The following is a 15,647-nucleotide window of genomic DNA, read 5'->3' as shown; positions in this document are numbered from 1 at the left end:
CAGTTTCTGGGGTATTTCCTGTGTATTTCCTGGTAGCACTGTGGTACATGATGGTAGGGATGTGTACCAGTGAACAGGAGAAATTCTGTATCCAGCCTTGCTGAACTGACAGTGTGTCAAGGAGAACAGACAAGGAAGCCCAGAATTACAATGCAGTCTGACAGGTGCTATATTCAAGCTTAAAAGAGCAAGCAAAGGGGTTGGGGATTTAGTTCAGTGGTAGAGCGCTTGCCTAGCAAGCACAAGGCCCTGGATTCGGTCCTCAGCTCAAAAAAAAAAAAGAGCAGCAGGCAAGTGTTGATTGTCTAAAATAAGATAATTTAGAGGAAAGTGTCAAATTGGTGAATCATATGGAGTGTGCCTTTTTCCTTTTAATAGGAAGAAAATCTTAATCTTTTCTGTTTCTAAACTTAATTTTTTATGGTTTTTATTATATTTCTGACATAACTTTGTAACATGAATCTTAAAAGTTCTTATTAATAAAATCAAACCTGAGGCCAGTTATTGGAGTGAACGCTGGAAGATCAGAGAGACAGAACAAGCCACAGCTACCCTCACCTGGCCAACTTCTCAGCTGATCCTGTTTCCTCAGACTGGAAGCCTCTGTGTCCTCATATTCGAATGGCTCTCAGCTGAACTGTGCTGCTCAAAACCTAAATGCTTAACCAGGCAAATGCTTAACCAGCCAAATGCTTCTAGTTTCTGGTCTTCACGCCTTATATATCTTTCTGCTTTCTACCATCACTCCCTGGGATTAAAGGCTCGCTTTCCAGGATTAAAGGCGTGAGTCACCCTGCTTGGCTGTATCCTTGATCACATGGATTTCTGCCTCTGGAATGCTAGGATTAAAGGTGTGAGTGCCACCATTTTCTAGCCTTTGTATCTAGTGGCTGTTCTGTCTCTAACCCCAGATAAGTTTTTTAGGGTGTACAATATTTGGGGGAACACAATACCACCACATAACTTAATCACTGCAATTGAAAATTTTGGATTTAATACTGAAAAGGGCAGTTGGGATCTCAAGTTGTTGCAGCACTCGTTTGTCTGTTAAAGAATTTGCTAGTATAACATGAATGACAAAGTGAAAACTTTTATTGGAATTCTTTTTTGTAGTATGCAGTGTTTATCTGATATGTATTAAAATATATATCTAAGGTTCCTTTTTGGATAATATACCGAAACTTTCGAAATCTTTTAAAATAATGTTTTTCATTTATATCCTTGATGTGTAGGAAGCATGCTCTATGCCCATGTTTTCTGACTCATTTATGAAGGAAAGTGAAGAATTGTGATTGCCTAGGATAAAAGCCCTTTGTAAACATGTATAGGTAAATTATGTAGGTTTTCAAACACGACAGTGATCTTTCTGAATGTGTGTGCATTTCTTTTTGTGGGCCGTGTGAATTTGGAGTTTTGTCTTTGGAAGGAGAGAAGTCTCTGGCTTGTCTCTGTGGTGTCATTCTCTGGTGTTTGGTTGTCAGGAATTATTGGTTACTGATACTGTGTATTGCTGGGAGCTAAGCTACAGGCTGTGCTTTGGTAGCTGCTCTTCTGAAAGCATGCTGTTTGGCCTGCCATTTATTAATTACAGGTTTTTGTTTGCCCACTGTTCTGACTCAGCACAAGGTTTTTCACAGTACTGTAAAATCTCCACAGCATGGTTAATGTAATATTGCCCAGCACACCAGGCAATCTTAATTTTACATTCCTGTTTTCACCCCCACCCCATGGCTCTGTAGTTTCCTGTGTGCCTAAATCTTTTATTGTTATTTTCCCTGTTAACTTCCTCATTTTGGTAGACACAGTCTTTTTCTGAGAAAGGGCCAAGGAGAATAAAATTTTGAGACCTTGTGGTTCCAAAAATGTCTTCTATGCTCACACACTCAATCGATGATTGAGCTGTCATCAGACTTGGAAAGTGTCACTCTATGGCTTCTCATTCTCATCTTGGCTGCAGGATGTAGAATCTTCGGTACCATCTTAAGAATTGCTGATGCCTAGGTCTCACTCAGGAGTTCCAGTTTAATTAGCTGTTGCTGTTTGAGACGTCCCGGGTGATTCTGATTTGCAGGAAGGATTGAAAACTACCTATCATGTCTTTAATTCTATTAGCTAGACAGCTTCTCCACACTTAGAACTTTATTTCCAAGAACCATCTATTGTAGGGATCTTCATTTTTATAGTAGTCATACTTTCACTTAAGGAACTTTTTCATTTCTGAAGCTGTTACCTTATTTTCTTCTTAGTTGTTTTTTCATTAGTTGCCAGTATTATTTCTGTGTCCTTAATGGTCTTGTTTATGTTAGAGGATGTTCTCAAGCAGCTTTTGACTCTTGGCTGTGAATTCACAATTAAGAGTGAAGGCCTTAAAAAACAGTTAAGGCTTGTTGATCATCTGATTTCCGTTGAAGGGTGTCTGTAGGAGTCTTAAGTGTGTGCATGTGCAGTATTTTTTGGTCATGCTCTATATTTATGTAAGCCATAAGCCCAAGTAATTTGAGGCCTCATATGATAAATACACAGAAGACATTTCTAACCTTCCATACTTTTCTCTGATAATTTTATCTATATTTTAAGAGTCCCTCCAACTATTACCGTTTTCACAAATGATATTGTATTTGTGTGTGGTAAAAGTATACAATTTATGCCCACTACAAATATTATATTAAGTATCTGGATAGAATCACATAAAGAATGATACAGAATTGAATATTACTTTATCTCTTAAAGAATAAAATGGAAAATTATCTTTTAAAGTTTTTTCTTTTCAGATATCATAAATTCATGTTTCTGTAGTCCAAAAGTAATTTTTATGTACTAGACATTTCTATTTTTTGTTGAATTGATTTTCTTACACACTTGGTAACATGGAAAGAGCATTGCTGAGAGTAGATCATATGTAATTTAATTGATGATGACGGATATGAGCCAGTTTATAATTCTGTGAGTCAACCTATTGGGTATCAAGTTTTACATTTTAATTGTGAAACTAAAAAATTCTTTGCTGCAAGTTTTCTTGAAGTTTTATCTTATTTAAAACAATTCTTTAGGAGTTGGGTGTGGTAGCATACACCTGTGATCCCAGCTTTCAGGAGACCGAGGCAGGAGGACTGCGAATTTGGAGCCAGCCTGCATTCTATTACAAGACCCTGTCTAAAACAAAATAAACATTTTAATGATTTTTCATTGAGAGTGGGCTTTGAGGTTTCAGGAGTGCCTGTGCTGTTCTCGTTAGTGCTCTGCTCGTGCGCTCTCTGCTCATGGCATCCCTTCACAGGAGAGAGAACCAAGACAGCTTTCTCTGCAGTATACTTCTTGAGCATCAGGAATGTATGAGACTTTGACACTTGGTAAATACAGATATTTATTAGCTGTGTAGTTTAAAGTAGTTTTAATATTGCAAGACAATTTCATTTGAAAAATTAACAGTTTTTTTCTGTCAATATTAAAGTTACATTGTGAATGAATTTGTTTGTCTTTTTCTTTTTGGCTCTTATAAGTAGGTTTAGAGTTCTAGGAGCTTTGTTGGTGTTATTAGTGTGCTACATTTTATTCTCTTTCATATTTAAGACTTATTTGTTAGTATTGGCCAAAAAGTGTGTAGAATGGGTAAATTGTAATAGGTCAGACATTTGTAAGGTAGAAACTAGTGATGCCACAGTGTGCAAGAGGATCCTTCTTAACTATGGCTGCTCTATCCAACCATAAAGATTGTTTTAGTTTCATCTATTTTGTTTTAAGCATTATTTTTAAAACACAAAACAATCTTTCATAAATGTCTTTATGTTTTGGGGAGTAATAGTGACTAGGTTACTCATTGCTAATTATTTTTCTTTTGCAGTGGAATAATAAGCAGAAGTGTGGCTTTATTCAAGGAACCATTTTTTAAATTTATAGCAGCTACTCCATTGGTAAACAGTGCACAATGATGGATGGCATGTGACAAAATGTTGTAGATAGTTTCAAGTGCTTCACAGCTTGGGCAGCGCTAAAACACTTTGGTTTTCTGCAGTTCAAGTCAATTTTAACAGACTTAGAAGCTTTTGTACTGTCCTAATTGCTTCATGTTTCAAGTAGAGTCATTGCTGTGAACAGTATGTCGGTACTGTTCCATGTTTTCCTTCTAGTTCAGCTTTTACAAAGACCAGTATCTCTTTCTCTTCAAGAATTATAGAAAAATTGCATATTTTATTTTCCCCATTAGTGTAAGGTACCATTTCTTAAAAGTTTTGTCAAGAAACAGAGCATGCTGTAAAGCCATTTTAGATTTTTACATATTAAAATCTTTGAGAAGATCTTTGTAAGGATGTTTGATAGCTTTGTTTAATCCATATTTCCCAAATTTATTTACCTACTTCCTCATAAAAAAATAAATTATTTCCTTATCATATACCAGTCAGGTATTTGGAAGATCTAGGCAAATTGTTTGCTGCCATGTTTTTCAAAAGAGAGAGAGAGAGAGAGAGAGAGAGAGAGAGAGAGAGAGAGAGAGAAATATTTTATATAATCACATTAGGGAATATTAATAAGAATTCTCTGAGAAGAAAGTTCTGTGACCCCACGTTTTATCTCTTTAATAGATACACATGCATATTATACTACTGTCATAATGGCTTTCAAACTCTTGTTAGGATTTATTTTTATTTTATGTATATGGGTTTTACCTGCATGAATGTGTGTGCACCATATGCATGGCTAGTGCCCCCAGAGGCTAGAAGAGAGTTCCAGACAGTTATGAGCTGCTGTGTGGGTGCTGGGAACCAAACCCACGTCCTCAAAAGAAGAGCAGTGCTCTTTCCTGCTGAGGCATCTCTCCAGCCCTGGCTCTCAAACTCTTAAAGTAGTAGAACCCTTATTTTAGATTCCTAATATGTGTTTTAAAAGCAGATAAAAGAGGAGCTGATTATGTTGAATGTGTCGAGGGACCTGAAGCTTTATTTATTTATTTATTCATTCATTTATTTTTTTAAATGTTTGTTTATTATGTATACAGTGTTCTGTCTGCAAGTATGCTTGCAAACCAGAAGCGGTTAATAGATCTCATTAAGGAAGGTTGTGAGCAACCTTGTGGTTGCTGGGAATTGAACTCAGGACCTCAGGAAGAACAGCCAGTGCTTTTAACTGCTGAGCCATCTCTCCAGCACAGACCTGAAGCTTTTACAGACTGATTCTGATGCTTCTCTCATGTGTCAGCCAGTCCCAGGATTGGCCAGTCAGAACCTGTAGGAGAAGTCTCATTACTCACCTTAAAAAAAAAAGGGGGGGGGTGTCTCAGTATGTAGCCCTGGCTGGCCTGAATCTCATTATGGAGACCAGGTTGGCCTCAAACTCACAGAGATCTGCCTGCTTCTGAGTGTTGGGATTAAAGTGTGCACAACCACACTCAGTCTCATTTTTTTCCTTTCCTTTTCTTTCTTTTTTTATATTTTTTTGGCAAAACTCTGTTAGAGTCTAGTCAGGCTGTCTAGGTTTCTTATACTCCAGTAGTGGAAGCAATGTGTAGTTGCAACAAGACCCACAAAGCCTACACTTCTTACCTCTGCTCTTTCAAGCTCACTGAAATAGACCCTCTTAGACTTTCTACTGTCATTAGTTCATTCCAGTGAGAATCAAGGATGCCAAAATATTTAAAACCAGCAAATACTACCTTGGTTTATCTGTAATAATCCCAGAATTCAGGGGTGCTGTAACCCGGAACCTTGCAGGTGCTAACTAAGCACAGGTTCTACAGGTCTTCCCTTGAATACACCTATAGCCCTTGGTTACCATTTTTACTTCATTTTGTCATCTGCAGAGTCAAATTCAAGCAAGCTGTTAAAAGGTTGCAAAATTTGCAAACATGTTTCCAAGATTTCTTTTCTTTTCTTATTACTTAATGATTCAGTAGACATTCCCAAGAAAGGCTTTAGAACTCTAGGCTTTCCAGTGTTACATTGGGCTTCTTTTGCAACTAATGCATTGCATGTGGTGGTTTGCAGTGGCATCATTGGCCGTAGCAGTAAAGACTTCAAGAGATACTTGTTCAACTTCATCGCTGCCATGCCTCTTGTAAGTGCACTTCCTTTGAACTCTGATTTGGGAGAACTTTACACCTATTAAATCTTGAATTTGTACTTACTAACTTTAAAGATTTGTGGTATTAAATTCTAATTTTGTGTTAAAAATTATAGTTTATGGATTAATATTTCAGTGTAAACCTACACTTAACTGAAAACTAAAAAATTTTGTTTGATTTGATCTTCTTTATGTTAGTGTATGTGTAATAACACACACATTGTTTTTCTTTCTTTTGTTTTCTGGTTGTTGTCTGTCTCTCTCTGTTTCTGTCTCTCTGTCTCTCTCTCTCTTTCTCTCTCTGCTTTTCTCTCCCTCCCTTCCTTTTTCTCTCTTTTCTTTTCAACGTTCTCCTGACTAGATTTTCTCAAGTGTTTAGCCACATTCTCCTAAGTGGCAATCACACCCCTCTCCCACTTGGGATAACTGAAAACATTTCCAGGTTGTGAAATTGGGAATAAGATGGGCAAACCGCCCAGGAACTATTGATTAAAACATAAACAGTTGCAACTTGAACCACTGTTAAATTGGAGTCTATTATCTGAATTTACTTAGCAATTAGTTTAGCCTAAAAACCAAATGATTTTCTTGCCTTGGTTTTTATTTTTATTTTCTTGGCCATATAAGACTTTTAATGTCCAGATTTAGGAGAACTTTGCTTGTGAAATCTAATTAATTTCTAGTTTAATACTTGAGGATGGACATACATAATTTTTAGATTTTTTTTTAAATTAAAAAATTAAGATAGCTAACAGGTATCAAAGGTTGGAAGTACTATGTGGGAGCATTTTTAATAAAATGAGTTTAAACGGAACTGGAAGGATTGATTTAATGGTGGGATAGATTAGTAAAGTGGCTCTAGAATAATCTGGAAAGTAGCATATAAAACTCACACTTTGAAAACAAAAACCTGCTGTCCAGGTTGTAGTATTGGTAGTGGAGCAGAGTGTAGAAATACAAGTTTCTGAACTTGTAAAGTCTCTATCAGGTAGAAATCGGAAAGCTTTGCATTTTTGATCACCCAGAAAGGATCTCATAATAATATATTAAAATTAAGCCCCAACTAAAAATCCAGATAGGATAATTAAGTGCATGTGGCTTAGCTTATTATTTTTGCATTTTATAAAAACCTAAACAAAACAGAACTGAAGTACAGTATGGCCTGTGGGTTATGAAAATCAGAACTTGTAGATGCAGAAACTGATAGAGAAGTAAATTGCAATTTAGTAAGTAGAGGTTGAAGCAAAACCAGTAATGCTTGCTTGTTTGTTTTAGATCTCGTTGGTTAATAACTTCTTGAAGTATGGTTTAAATGAACTCAAACTGTGCTTCCGAGTGAGGCTCACTAGATACCTCTATGAGGAGTATCTCCAGTAAGTGAAGCCCTATTTTCAAATACTTAAGTTGGACAGTAATGTTTATGATATCAGATGTTTTTCTTGTTTACTGGGTTGTTTTTGAAGAAAATGTCTCTTAGACTAGGGGCACCTGGGGAGGAGTGACCTGTCAGTGACGGGGCTCTAGTCCTAGATCTCCTAACAGCCATCAGATCACCCTTCTCTGGGCTTGCTTCCCCACGGCTGACTAAGTTAGGACAATTCTCAGGGTGTCTAGACTGGTCTGTTTGTGTTTATGCAGTGGGTGGTATATGAATGCATGGTTTCTGTAATTGCTTGTTTTGAAAACACTTTTTGATTGCTATTTCAGAGCTTTCACCTATTATAAAATGGGCAACCTGGATAACAGAATAGCAAATCCAGACCAGCTGCTCACACAAGATGTAGAAAAATTTTGTAACAGTGTAGTTGACCTGTATTCAAATCTTAGTAAGGTAAGTTTTTACTTAAAAAATTTTGTTAAATTTGTTGAATTTAGAATCTGAGGGAATTCATATAGAATTGATTAGATGGGAGGGAATAGTGTATAAATAATTCTTTTAAAAGACAATTAGGATAATTATAATTGTTTTAATTATATAATTTAAAAATCTTATTTCTGTGAAGTATTTGACTTAGAATTGAAAGTAGTGTCTTACAAAAGTTTTATAAGAATTTTGTGTACTGATTTCAGCCATTGGGTCTCTTGCCTGTTTACCTCTAGCACTTGATATAGGTTGACTTTTCAGTTTATAATTTCAAAGTACACATCCGTAAAATGAGACAAGACTTCCTGTTTTCAGTATCATCCTATGTGAAAAAAGTAACTGTGTGTGTGTGTGTGTGTGTGTGTGTGTTGAATGTGTTAACGTGTCAGGTGCCATGCCATGCATGTGGAGGGTCAGAGGACAACTTTGGGTGTCAGTTCTTACCTTCCACATGTATTGGAGATAGTATCTCTCTTATGTTCACTGTTGGGTTTAAGCTGGCTAGCCCACAGGCTATACTGGTGATTCTCCCATCTCAATTTCTCATCTCCAAAGGGGACATGCTGGGATTACAGATGCTTGTGCTGCCATGTTGTGGAGATCAGAACTTAGATGGTCAGGTTTTCATGGCAAACAGTGTATCCACCGACTCATTTTCCTAGCACCTCTCTCTTCAGTGTATAAATAGACCTATGGAGCTAATTTTGTAGAGAAACTGTTACATATTCTTTCCTCTTGGCACTTGAGCAAATTTGTAGCTCATAAAGTGTCATACCCACAATAGAGAAGTGTTCTGAAATTATAGTGTTTCTATACACTATAGTGCATTCTCTGTTTTAAACATGATTTAAATTATGAATATTATTTTTGGCCAGTAGCCTTTACATATATTTGAATTGAATTTTTAAAATATTTTTAAGCTCTTTATAATGGGCAAGACAGAGAAAGTGAAAGGTACATTTTTGTATGAGCCAATTCATAAAGCAAACCATTTGTATTAGTACTCAAGTATTAGACTTCAAATAAATGAACACAATTTGGGTTTCTTGAAAAGAGTTAAAATACATGCTAGTGTCAAAACCCTGGTTGAATTTGTTCTCAGTGAGTAGCAGTACTTTAATATGTAGAAACTTGAGTATTGGATCATCAGATAAGCTCCAGAGACTCACTTGATTATTTCATTTATGTAATTGTTATAATAAAGTAATAGACTCAAACAGTACTACAGAAGAAAGACCCTCTCATTTTACAGATGAAGTTGTATCAAAACCAGAAAAATGCATAGCAGATTTGGAATTATAACTCAAGTAGTTTTTTTAATGTTACTGTGTTACTAATGGGTAATTATCCTAGTAGAGCTATCTTAATGATGAAGAGAAGTATTTTTCCCACTTGATAGTCAGTAGTCATTGTTTGAGATACCTCCATTTCAAGAGCTCTAACTCTGTATATTCTAATGTTTATTTTACAGCCATTTTTAGATATAGTTTTGTATATTTTCAAGTTAACAAGTGCAATTGGAGCTCAGGTGAGTCCACTTTTATTCTTCTTTCATTTGTATTTATATAGATGCATTTGTGTGCACACATACACACACATGCACACATACACACACACACACACACACAGACACACATACACACACACAAATCACAGGAGAACTTATAGGAGTTTTATATTCTCTTTCCACCATGTAGGGTCCCAGGGATTGAGCTTAGCCTTGGCAAAAAGTGTCTTTACCCACTGAGCCATCTTGCTACCTGTGGCAGGGTCCTGTGCTGTTGTTCCCTTTGTGGGAGGGGGCCAAGTAGGCGCAGAGTCAACGACACAGACTCTGAGAGAATGTCAAAACAACAAGCTCAGTTTATTCAGTCAGAGGCAAGCCTTATATACCCTCCTTCCCACCTTGGGGGTAGGTCTGATGAATATGCATCTGCTGGTGTGACATGGCTGCCTCTCATTGGTCCAGGTCATCTCCAGATCATGTCTCAGCTGCTGTTGCTAAGGCCCTTAGGCAGACCCAGGTTGGCTCTCAGAAAGTATCTTTTTCACTGGTTTGGGCTGGCTGGCCCTCAAGCCTGTTAGTGATGAGTCATCCCACAGCTACCCCTGTTCTACATTTTAAAATCTACAATATTATATTGTGATCATCATGAAGGTCTAAGAAAAAAAAAATTAAGCTTGGGAACATCTTCACATTATACCTAATATGACCTGGTTGTAAAGTAATACTATACTGGAGGCCTTAAAAGTATTGTAATTTGGCTTTTTAATGTTTACTAAATTAGTTACTTAAATTTTTTTCTCACAATAGTAGCTAGAAATATTTAAGCACATATTACGTACATTGAACACATGTACTTATTGTTCCAAAGTAACATCTAAAGAGAGACTTGATAGAGTCTAAAAAGAATAAAATCATCAATATACTCAGAGTGAATACTCATTTCAGAAGTGTTTTATAATATAAATATTGACTAGTCCATGAGCCTTATCCTCTTGTCTCTGATATTTATGGTGACAAGAGTCTTTCTTTCTGAGTCTTATTGATGTCTAACTTGAATAATTATTTTATAGTGATTACATATTTATAGCAAATCATATAACAATGTGTTGGTTTTATGTACCTATATATATATATCTTTACAACCATTTTGTGGTTGATTAATAATTTACCTTGTTATTTTTATTGCTTCCCTGTTTGAATTTCCTGTTTTTCTCTTCACTACCCTGTGATTAAGGTTTAATCATTCTCTAGCTGACTGCACCATAAGAGTGAATGGACCTAATTTTTCTAGTTTCTATACTGTAATTTATATTTCTTGTACATATTAATATGTACAATTCTGCATCAACATTTTAAAAATACAGTTAGCACCTCTGCTCTTGTGCTGTTTTTATTGAAGTGTTTTGAATCATTCAAGTACAATTTTGAAAAATCTTGGTACATATGTTCATATACATTGTACTAGCCATGAAAGGTGAATCAGTTCCTGCCGAAGTTTAAACATTACAATGTCTAAAAAAAAAGTAGTTATTCAGGCAATTATAATGAAGTGAGAATGTCCACTAATGGAAGTTTCAGGGAAGTATTTAGTGCCTGGAAGAATTGGAGCTGACATTTGACTGTTTTGAAGAGATACTTAGATCTCCATTAGTTATGTTAAACTTATGTAAAAACAGCTCCTCTGAATGGCATGTTCAGGAAAACAGTTTTGTTTGGGATAAATTTGATTTGAATATGAGAGATGTGTAGAAATTAAGGGTGGTTTGGGAACTGGTTGCATCTTCTAAGATTGTCAGTGTACAGTGAGGTCATTTACAGAGTTGTAAAGTATAGAAGATGAAAGCTTAGGTACAAGCAGGGAAAGGCTGATAGCTTGTTTAACAAAGTGTCCTTGAGGCACCTATACACTGTTCAGAAGTGTGTATGGTAGAAGGGTGTAGGGCACATACTTGGCAATAATATCTTGTACTCTAAAAATGATAGGCTTAGAAGTATAAATTTAGGATGAGACAAGAGTTAGGAAGGAACCTAGGGGAACATTAACATTCAAATAGAATGTGAAACAGAGCCCGAGAATTCTTGTGGACTGAGAGAACATTAAGATGGTTCCAGTGGAAGAGTGTTAGATGGCTGAGAAGGTAAGTTCCCGGAGAGGTTTTAGGTGAACAGATGTTGGGGAGAAGAGCTACAGGAGTTGGGTGGATGATAGTAACAGAAAGGTAGAGACTAGTGTTCTGTTTCCCAGAAAGAAAGGAAAATAAGCAGAGGCTCAGCTTTCTCAGGCTGTTACTTCGGACCATCACACATGCTTTTATTACCGTGTCCTTGAGCTCCGTGTGTCATTCTCTCGTTAACCATAGGGCCCAGCAAGCATGATGGCCTACTTGCTTGTGTCTGGGCTATTCCTAACTCGACTTAGAAGACCCATTGGCAAGATGACAATAACAGAGCAGAAGTATGAAGGAGAATATAGATATGTTAATTCTCGACTTATCACAAATAGGTAAGAGAAACATTCTAGAACTATAAAGAAAATTTCTTTTTGTGGATATTGATGTCATTTATATTGAAAGTCTAGCAATATAGTTACTGAAACAGTGTGGTGTTTACTTGTTTTGAAAATCAGTTTTGGGCTGGAGAGATGGCTCAGAGGTTAAGAGCACTGGCTGCTCTTCCAGAGGTCCTGAGTTCAATTCCCAGCACCCACATGGTGGTTCACAACCATCTGTAATGAGATCTGGCGCCCTCTTCTGTCCTGCATGTATACATGCAGGCAGATCACTGTATACATAATGAATAAATAAATCTTTAAAAAAAAAAAAAAAAAAAAAAAAAAAAAAAAAAAGAAAATCAGTTTTATGAAGAATATTGGTTTTATAAAGTAGAAATCCTGCATGTTTCAAGCCCTCTTTCTGTTAGCCATGTAGTTTCCTTGATTGACCTCTTCATGTCTTCTGTTGACTGATTTTCTATGAATTTCATCTTAAAGTTTAGTCCTGATATAATTCAGATTTGTTTGTATTTATTCAAAGAAACTTTTGCCTTAACTTATCCATAGACATTTTAAAGTTGTGACTGTCTTGCAGTGCTCAGTGATCCTGTTTTCCAGATTTTTTTTTTTTTTTTTTTTTTTTTTTGTGGGGAGAAGGGGAGCCTCAGGATCTCTTGAATTGAGGCAGGTACTCTTCCATTGAAGTGATGCCCTTAGACCTCTGGACAGTTTTGAGATCTAAAATATGAAGGAAAAAAAATGTAGGTATTGAAGCCATCCATAATAGTTTCAAAATGTACCCTTTCTACTTATCAATTCTTTCTATATTACGTGATTTTAGCAAGTTATTCATAGTTTCACTTTCTCGTAGATAGATAATGGAGTTGTTATGAGGATTAACTCTACATATATGCTTTTGGCTTAGGTTTTGATCAGGAGCTAGAATGCTCTGTAAATTTTCTTGTGTCCATCTGCCAACTTTAAGTCAATTTTGAGGGTCCTAGTATCTATGTAATACTATGTAGGCTACTCTATAGGAAGTTACAGAATTACTTAAGAGATCTCTCTTAATAGTTTCCTCTTCCAGCTAGGTGGTGGTGGCATATGCCTTTAATCTCAGCACTCAGGAGGCAGTGGCAGGTGAATCTCTATGAGTTCGAGACCAGCCTGGTCTAGAGAGCAAGTTCCAGGACAGTCAGAGCTGTTACACAAAGAAATCCTGTCTTGAAAAAAAACCAAACCAACAATCAAAAAATTACTGTCCTCTTCTCTTGCTTCCTTGTTAAAATCATATTAATTTTGTATGTGGAGTTTCATGCTGCGGGGGTGGGGGGGTAGGGGAATAATAGGTACAGTTAGTGAAAAGCTGTTTATGGGATGCTTTTACTAGAAAACAAACATGCTCCCATAGTGGCACATTGCTTGTGCCACACAAGAATCCTTAGGACAGAGCAGTCAAGGGCACAGTAGGATTGGAGTTGTGGCTCTTGCTGGCTCTCCTCTTGGCTCTGTCTTGCCTTACGTACCACCCTGTCTTAGTTAGGGTTTCTATTGCTGTGAAGAGACACCATGACCTTGGCAGCTTTTATAAAGAAAACATTTAATTGGGGCTGGCTTACAGTTCATTATCATTATGGCAGAAAGCTTGGTGGCATGCAGACAGACATGGTGCTGGAGAAGTAGCTGAGAATTCTTCATTTGGATCCGTGGACAGCAGGAATTAACTGAGTCAGTAGGCCTAGTTTGAGCTTCTGAGACCTCAAGGCCCACCTCGTAGTGATGCACTTTCTCTGACAAAGGCATGCCTACTCCAGTAAGGCCAGATCTTGTAATTGTGCTATTCCCTACGGACCTGTGGGGCCATTTTCATTCAAACCACCACAGATCCCTTTCCAATGGTTAACTCTTGTGTGCACTTTGATTATAGATTGCGTGTGCAGGTGCGTAATAGTACCCATGTGGAGGTCTCAGTTCTTTCCTGCCACCTTGAGTTCAGAGATGGCATTCAAATTGTCAACCTGCATACAAGTGCTGCCTAGACATCTCACCAGCCCCACACGTATTCTCAGTGTGTCTAAGGTGTGGTATTTGGGCTTCCATGTAGATATTTACTTTCTGGTGCTGTAAGAAGTACTTTGTAGGGGCTGGAGAGATGGCTGTATGGTTAAGAGCACTTGTTACTTTTGCAGAGAACCTGGCTTTGATTCCCAGCCCCCACATGGTGGCTCAACCATCTGTAACTCCGGAAGTCCTTTACTTGGGCAGTTTACATCATATTTACAGGGTAGAAAGACTATAAGCTTTAGTTTAGACAAGAGTGATAATTTTAGCTGTTGAACTCTGCTGGTTATGTAACTTTAAAGAATGTATAATACATTGAGCCTTTCTTCACCTGTAAGGTACTGGCTTCTAAAGAATTTATCTAATTATACTGAGCCTTTCTTCATCTGTATGGAACTGGTTTTTCCCTGCTGAAGATCTTTTGGCCCTTGTGGACCCATTCACACTCTCAGGAAATTGTTGAGGAATGGTGTGGGACAAGAATAAGAAGAGCTTTGGTGCATCTAGCCCTGAGGGCACTGTAGCACTGTCGGGACTTTAGGCTTTTCAGTTTTTCAAAGGCTGTCTATCAAAATAGCACTACCTTTATTTTTTTGTTATTTTTGTCCCCGCTCTGATTTAGGTCTGCAATTTAACATGTGGTCTATAATGTCCACCCCAGCCTAATCTTCCTTTATATCAAAGTGTCTTCCTCTTCTGCCTCAGTTACAGTTTGTGAGCATTTGCTCACTTCATCTTTAACACCAGGTTACACACAGGTAGCTTATAGTCCAGTCTGTGATCCAGTCAGGTGTGTGCCCATATACTCCTAAAGCTTGGCTAGAAACTGGATCTCAGGTACAGTCCCTGGCTTGGCTTATGCCAAACATTCTCTCAGTGACAGCTACTTCTCTTTATTATTATTATTTGTTTTATTATTATTGAGGAGGCGACTTGCTACTGCGTGCTCTTAGAGGTCCGAGGACAGCCTTGTGGAGCTCATTCTCCCCTCCACCTTTCTGTAGGTTTCGGGGATTGAGCTCAGGTTGGCCGGCTTGCACAGCACGCCTTTACCCCCTGGACCATCGCACTGGACCAAGATGTCCATACAAACATAAATGTTCACTCATTGAACACCGCATGTCAGTTACATTCCAGGGTGGGATAACATTGACATTAATTGCTGAATTATTTTCTTTAATAGTGAAGAAATTGCCTTTTACAATGGGAATAAACGAGAAAAGCAGACAATCCACTCAGTCTTCCGAAAACTGGTAAGATAAAGACTTGAGGGTAACCAGGTGGTGGTGGCTCACACCTTTAATCCAGCACTTGGGAGGCAGAGGCAGGCAGATCTCTGAGTTCAAGGCCAGCCTAGTCTGCAGAGCAAGTTCCAGGATAGCCAGGGCTACATAGAGAAACTATCTTAAAAAAAAACAAACAAAACAAAACACTTGAGGGTCACATGGTTTTTTTTGTGTGTGCGCTTATATAGATATGAATACATAGTTAAAGATGTATTTTAAATAGCAAGTCTTTATACTGTGTTTTAAACTATAAAAGTTTAAAACTATTGCATTAACATTGAATTCTCCGTTTATTAAATGGGATGATTTACTAAAATAGTCTTGTGCATTTTTGCAGTGGTTGTTAAAGAAGTCTCATTGGATGATTAAGTTAATAGCTCCCAC

At 37.3% G+C, this 15,647-nt stretch overlaps 1 protein-coding gene across 3 annotated transcripts in view; it reads left to right on the top strand.

The window, feature by feature from the left end:
• Abcd3 (ATP binding cassette subfamily D member 3) overlaps window positions 1-15,647 on the top strand; it is a 63,634-nt gene that overhangs the window by 29,138 nt on the left and 18,849 nt on the right. For all 3 annotated transcript variants that reach the window (XM_076574888.1, XM_076574889.1, XM_042279820.2), the window contains exons 5-10: window positions 5,979-6,048; window positions 7,330-7,427; window positions 7,762-7,885; window positions 9,390-9,446; window positions 11,786-11,928; window positions 15,161-15,230. In XM_076574888.1, the coding sequence (XP_076431003.1) occupies window positions 5,979-6,048; window positions 7,330-7,427; window positions 7,762-7,885; window positions 9,390-9,446; window positions 11,786-11,928; window positions 15,161-15,230 (562 nt within the window). The remainder of the gene's footprint in view (window positions 1-5,978; window positions 6,049-7,329; window positions 7,428-7,761; window positions 7,886-9,389; window positions 9,447-11,785; window positions 11,929-15,160; window positions 15,231-15,647) is intronic.

The sequence above is a fragment of the Peromyscus maniculatus genome, chromosome 6 (genome assembly GCF_049852395.1).
Source record: "Peromyscus maniculatus bairdii isolate BWxNUB_F1_BW_parent chromosome 6, HU_Pman_BW_mat_3.1, whole genome shotgun sequence".
In the NCBI taxonomy this organism is placed as follows: Eukaryota; Metazoa; Chordata; class Mammalia; order Rodentia; family Cricetidae; genus Peromyscus; species Peromyscus maniculatus.
The sequence above is the reverse complement of the archived record's forward strand: the minus strand, read 5'-3'. Positions and strand labels throughout refer to the sequence as shown.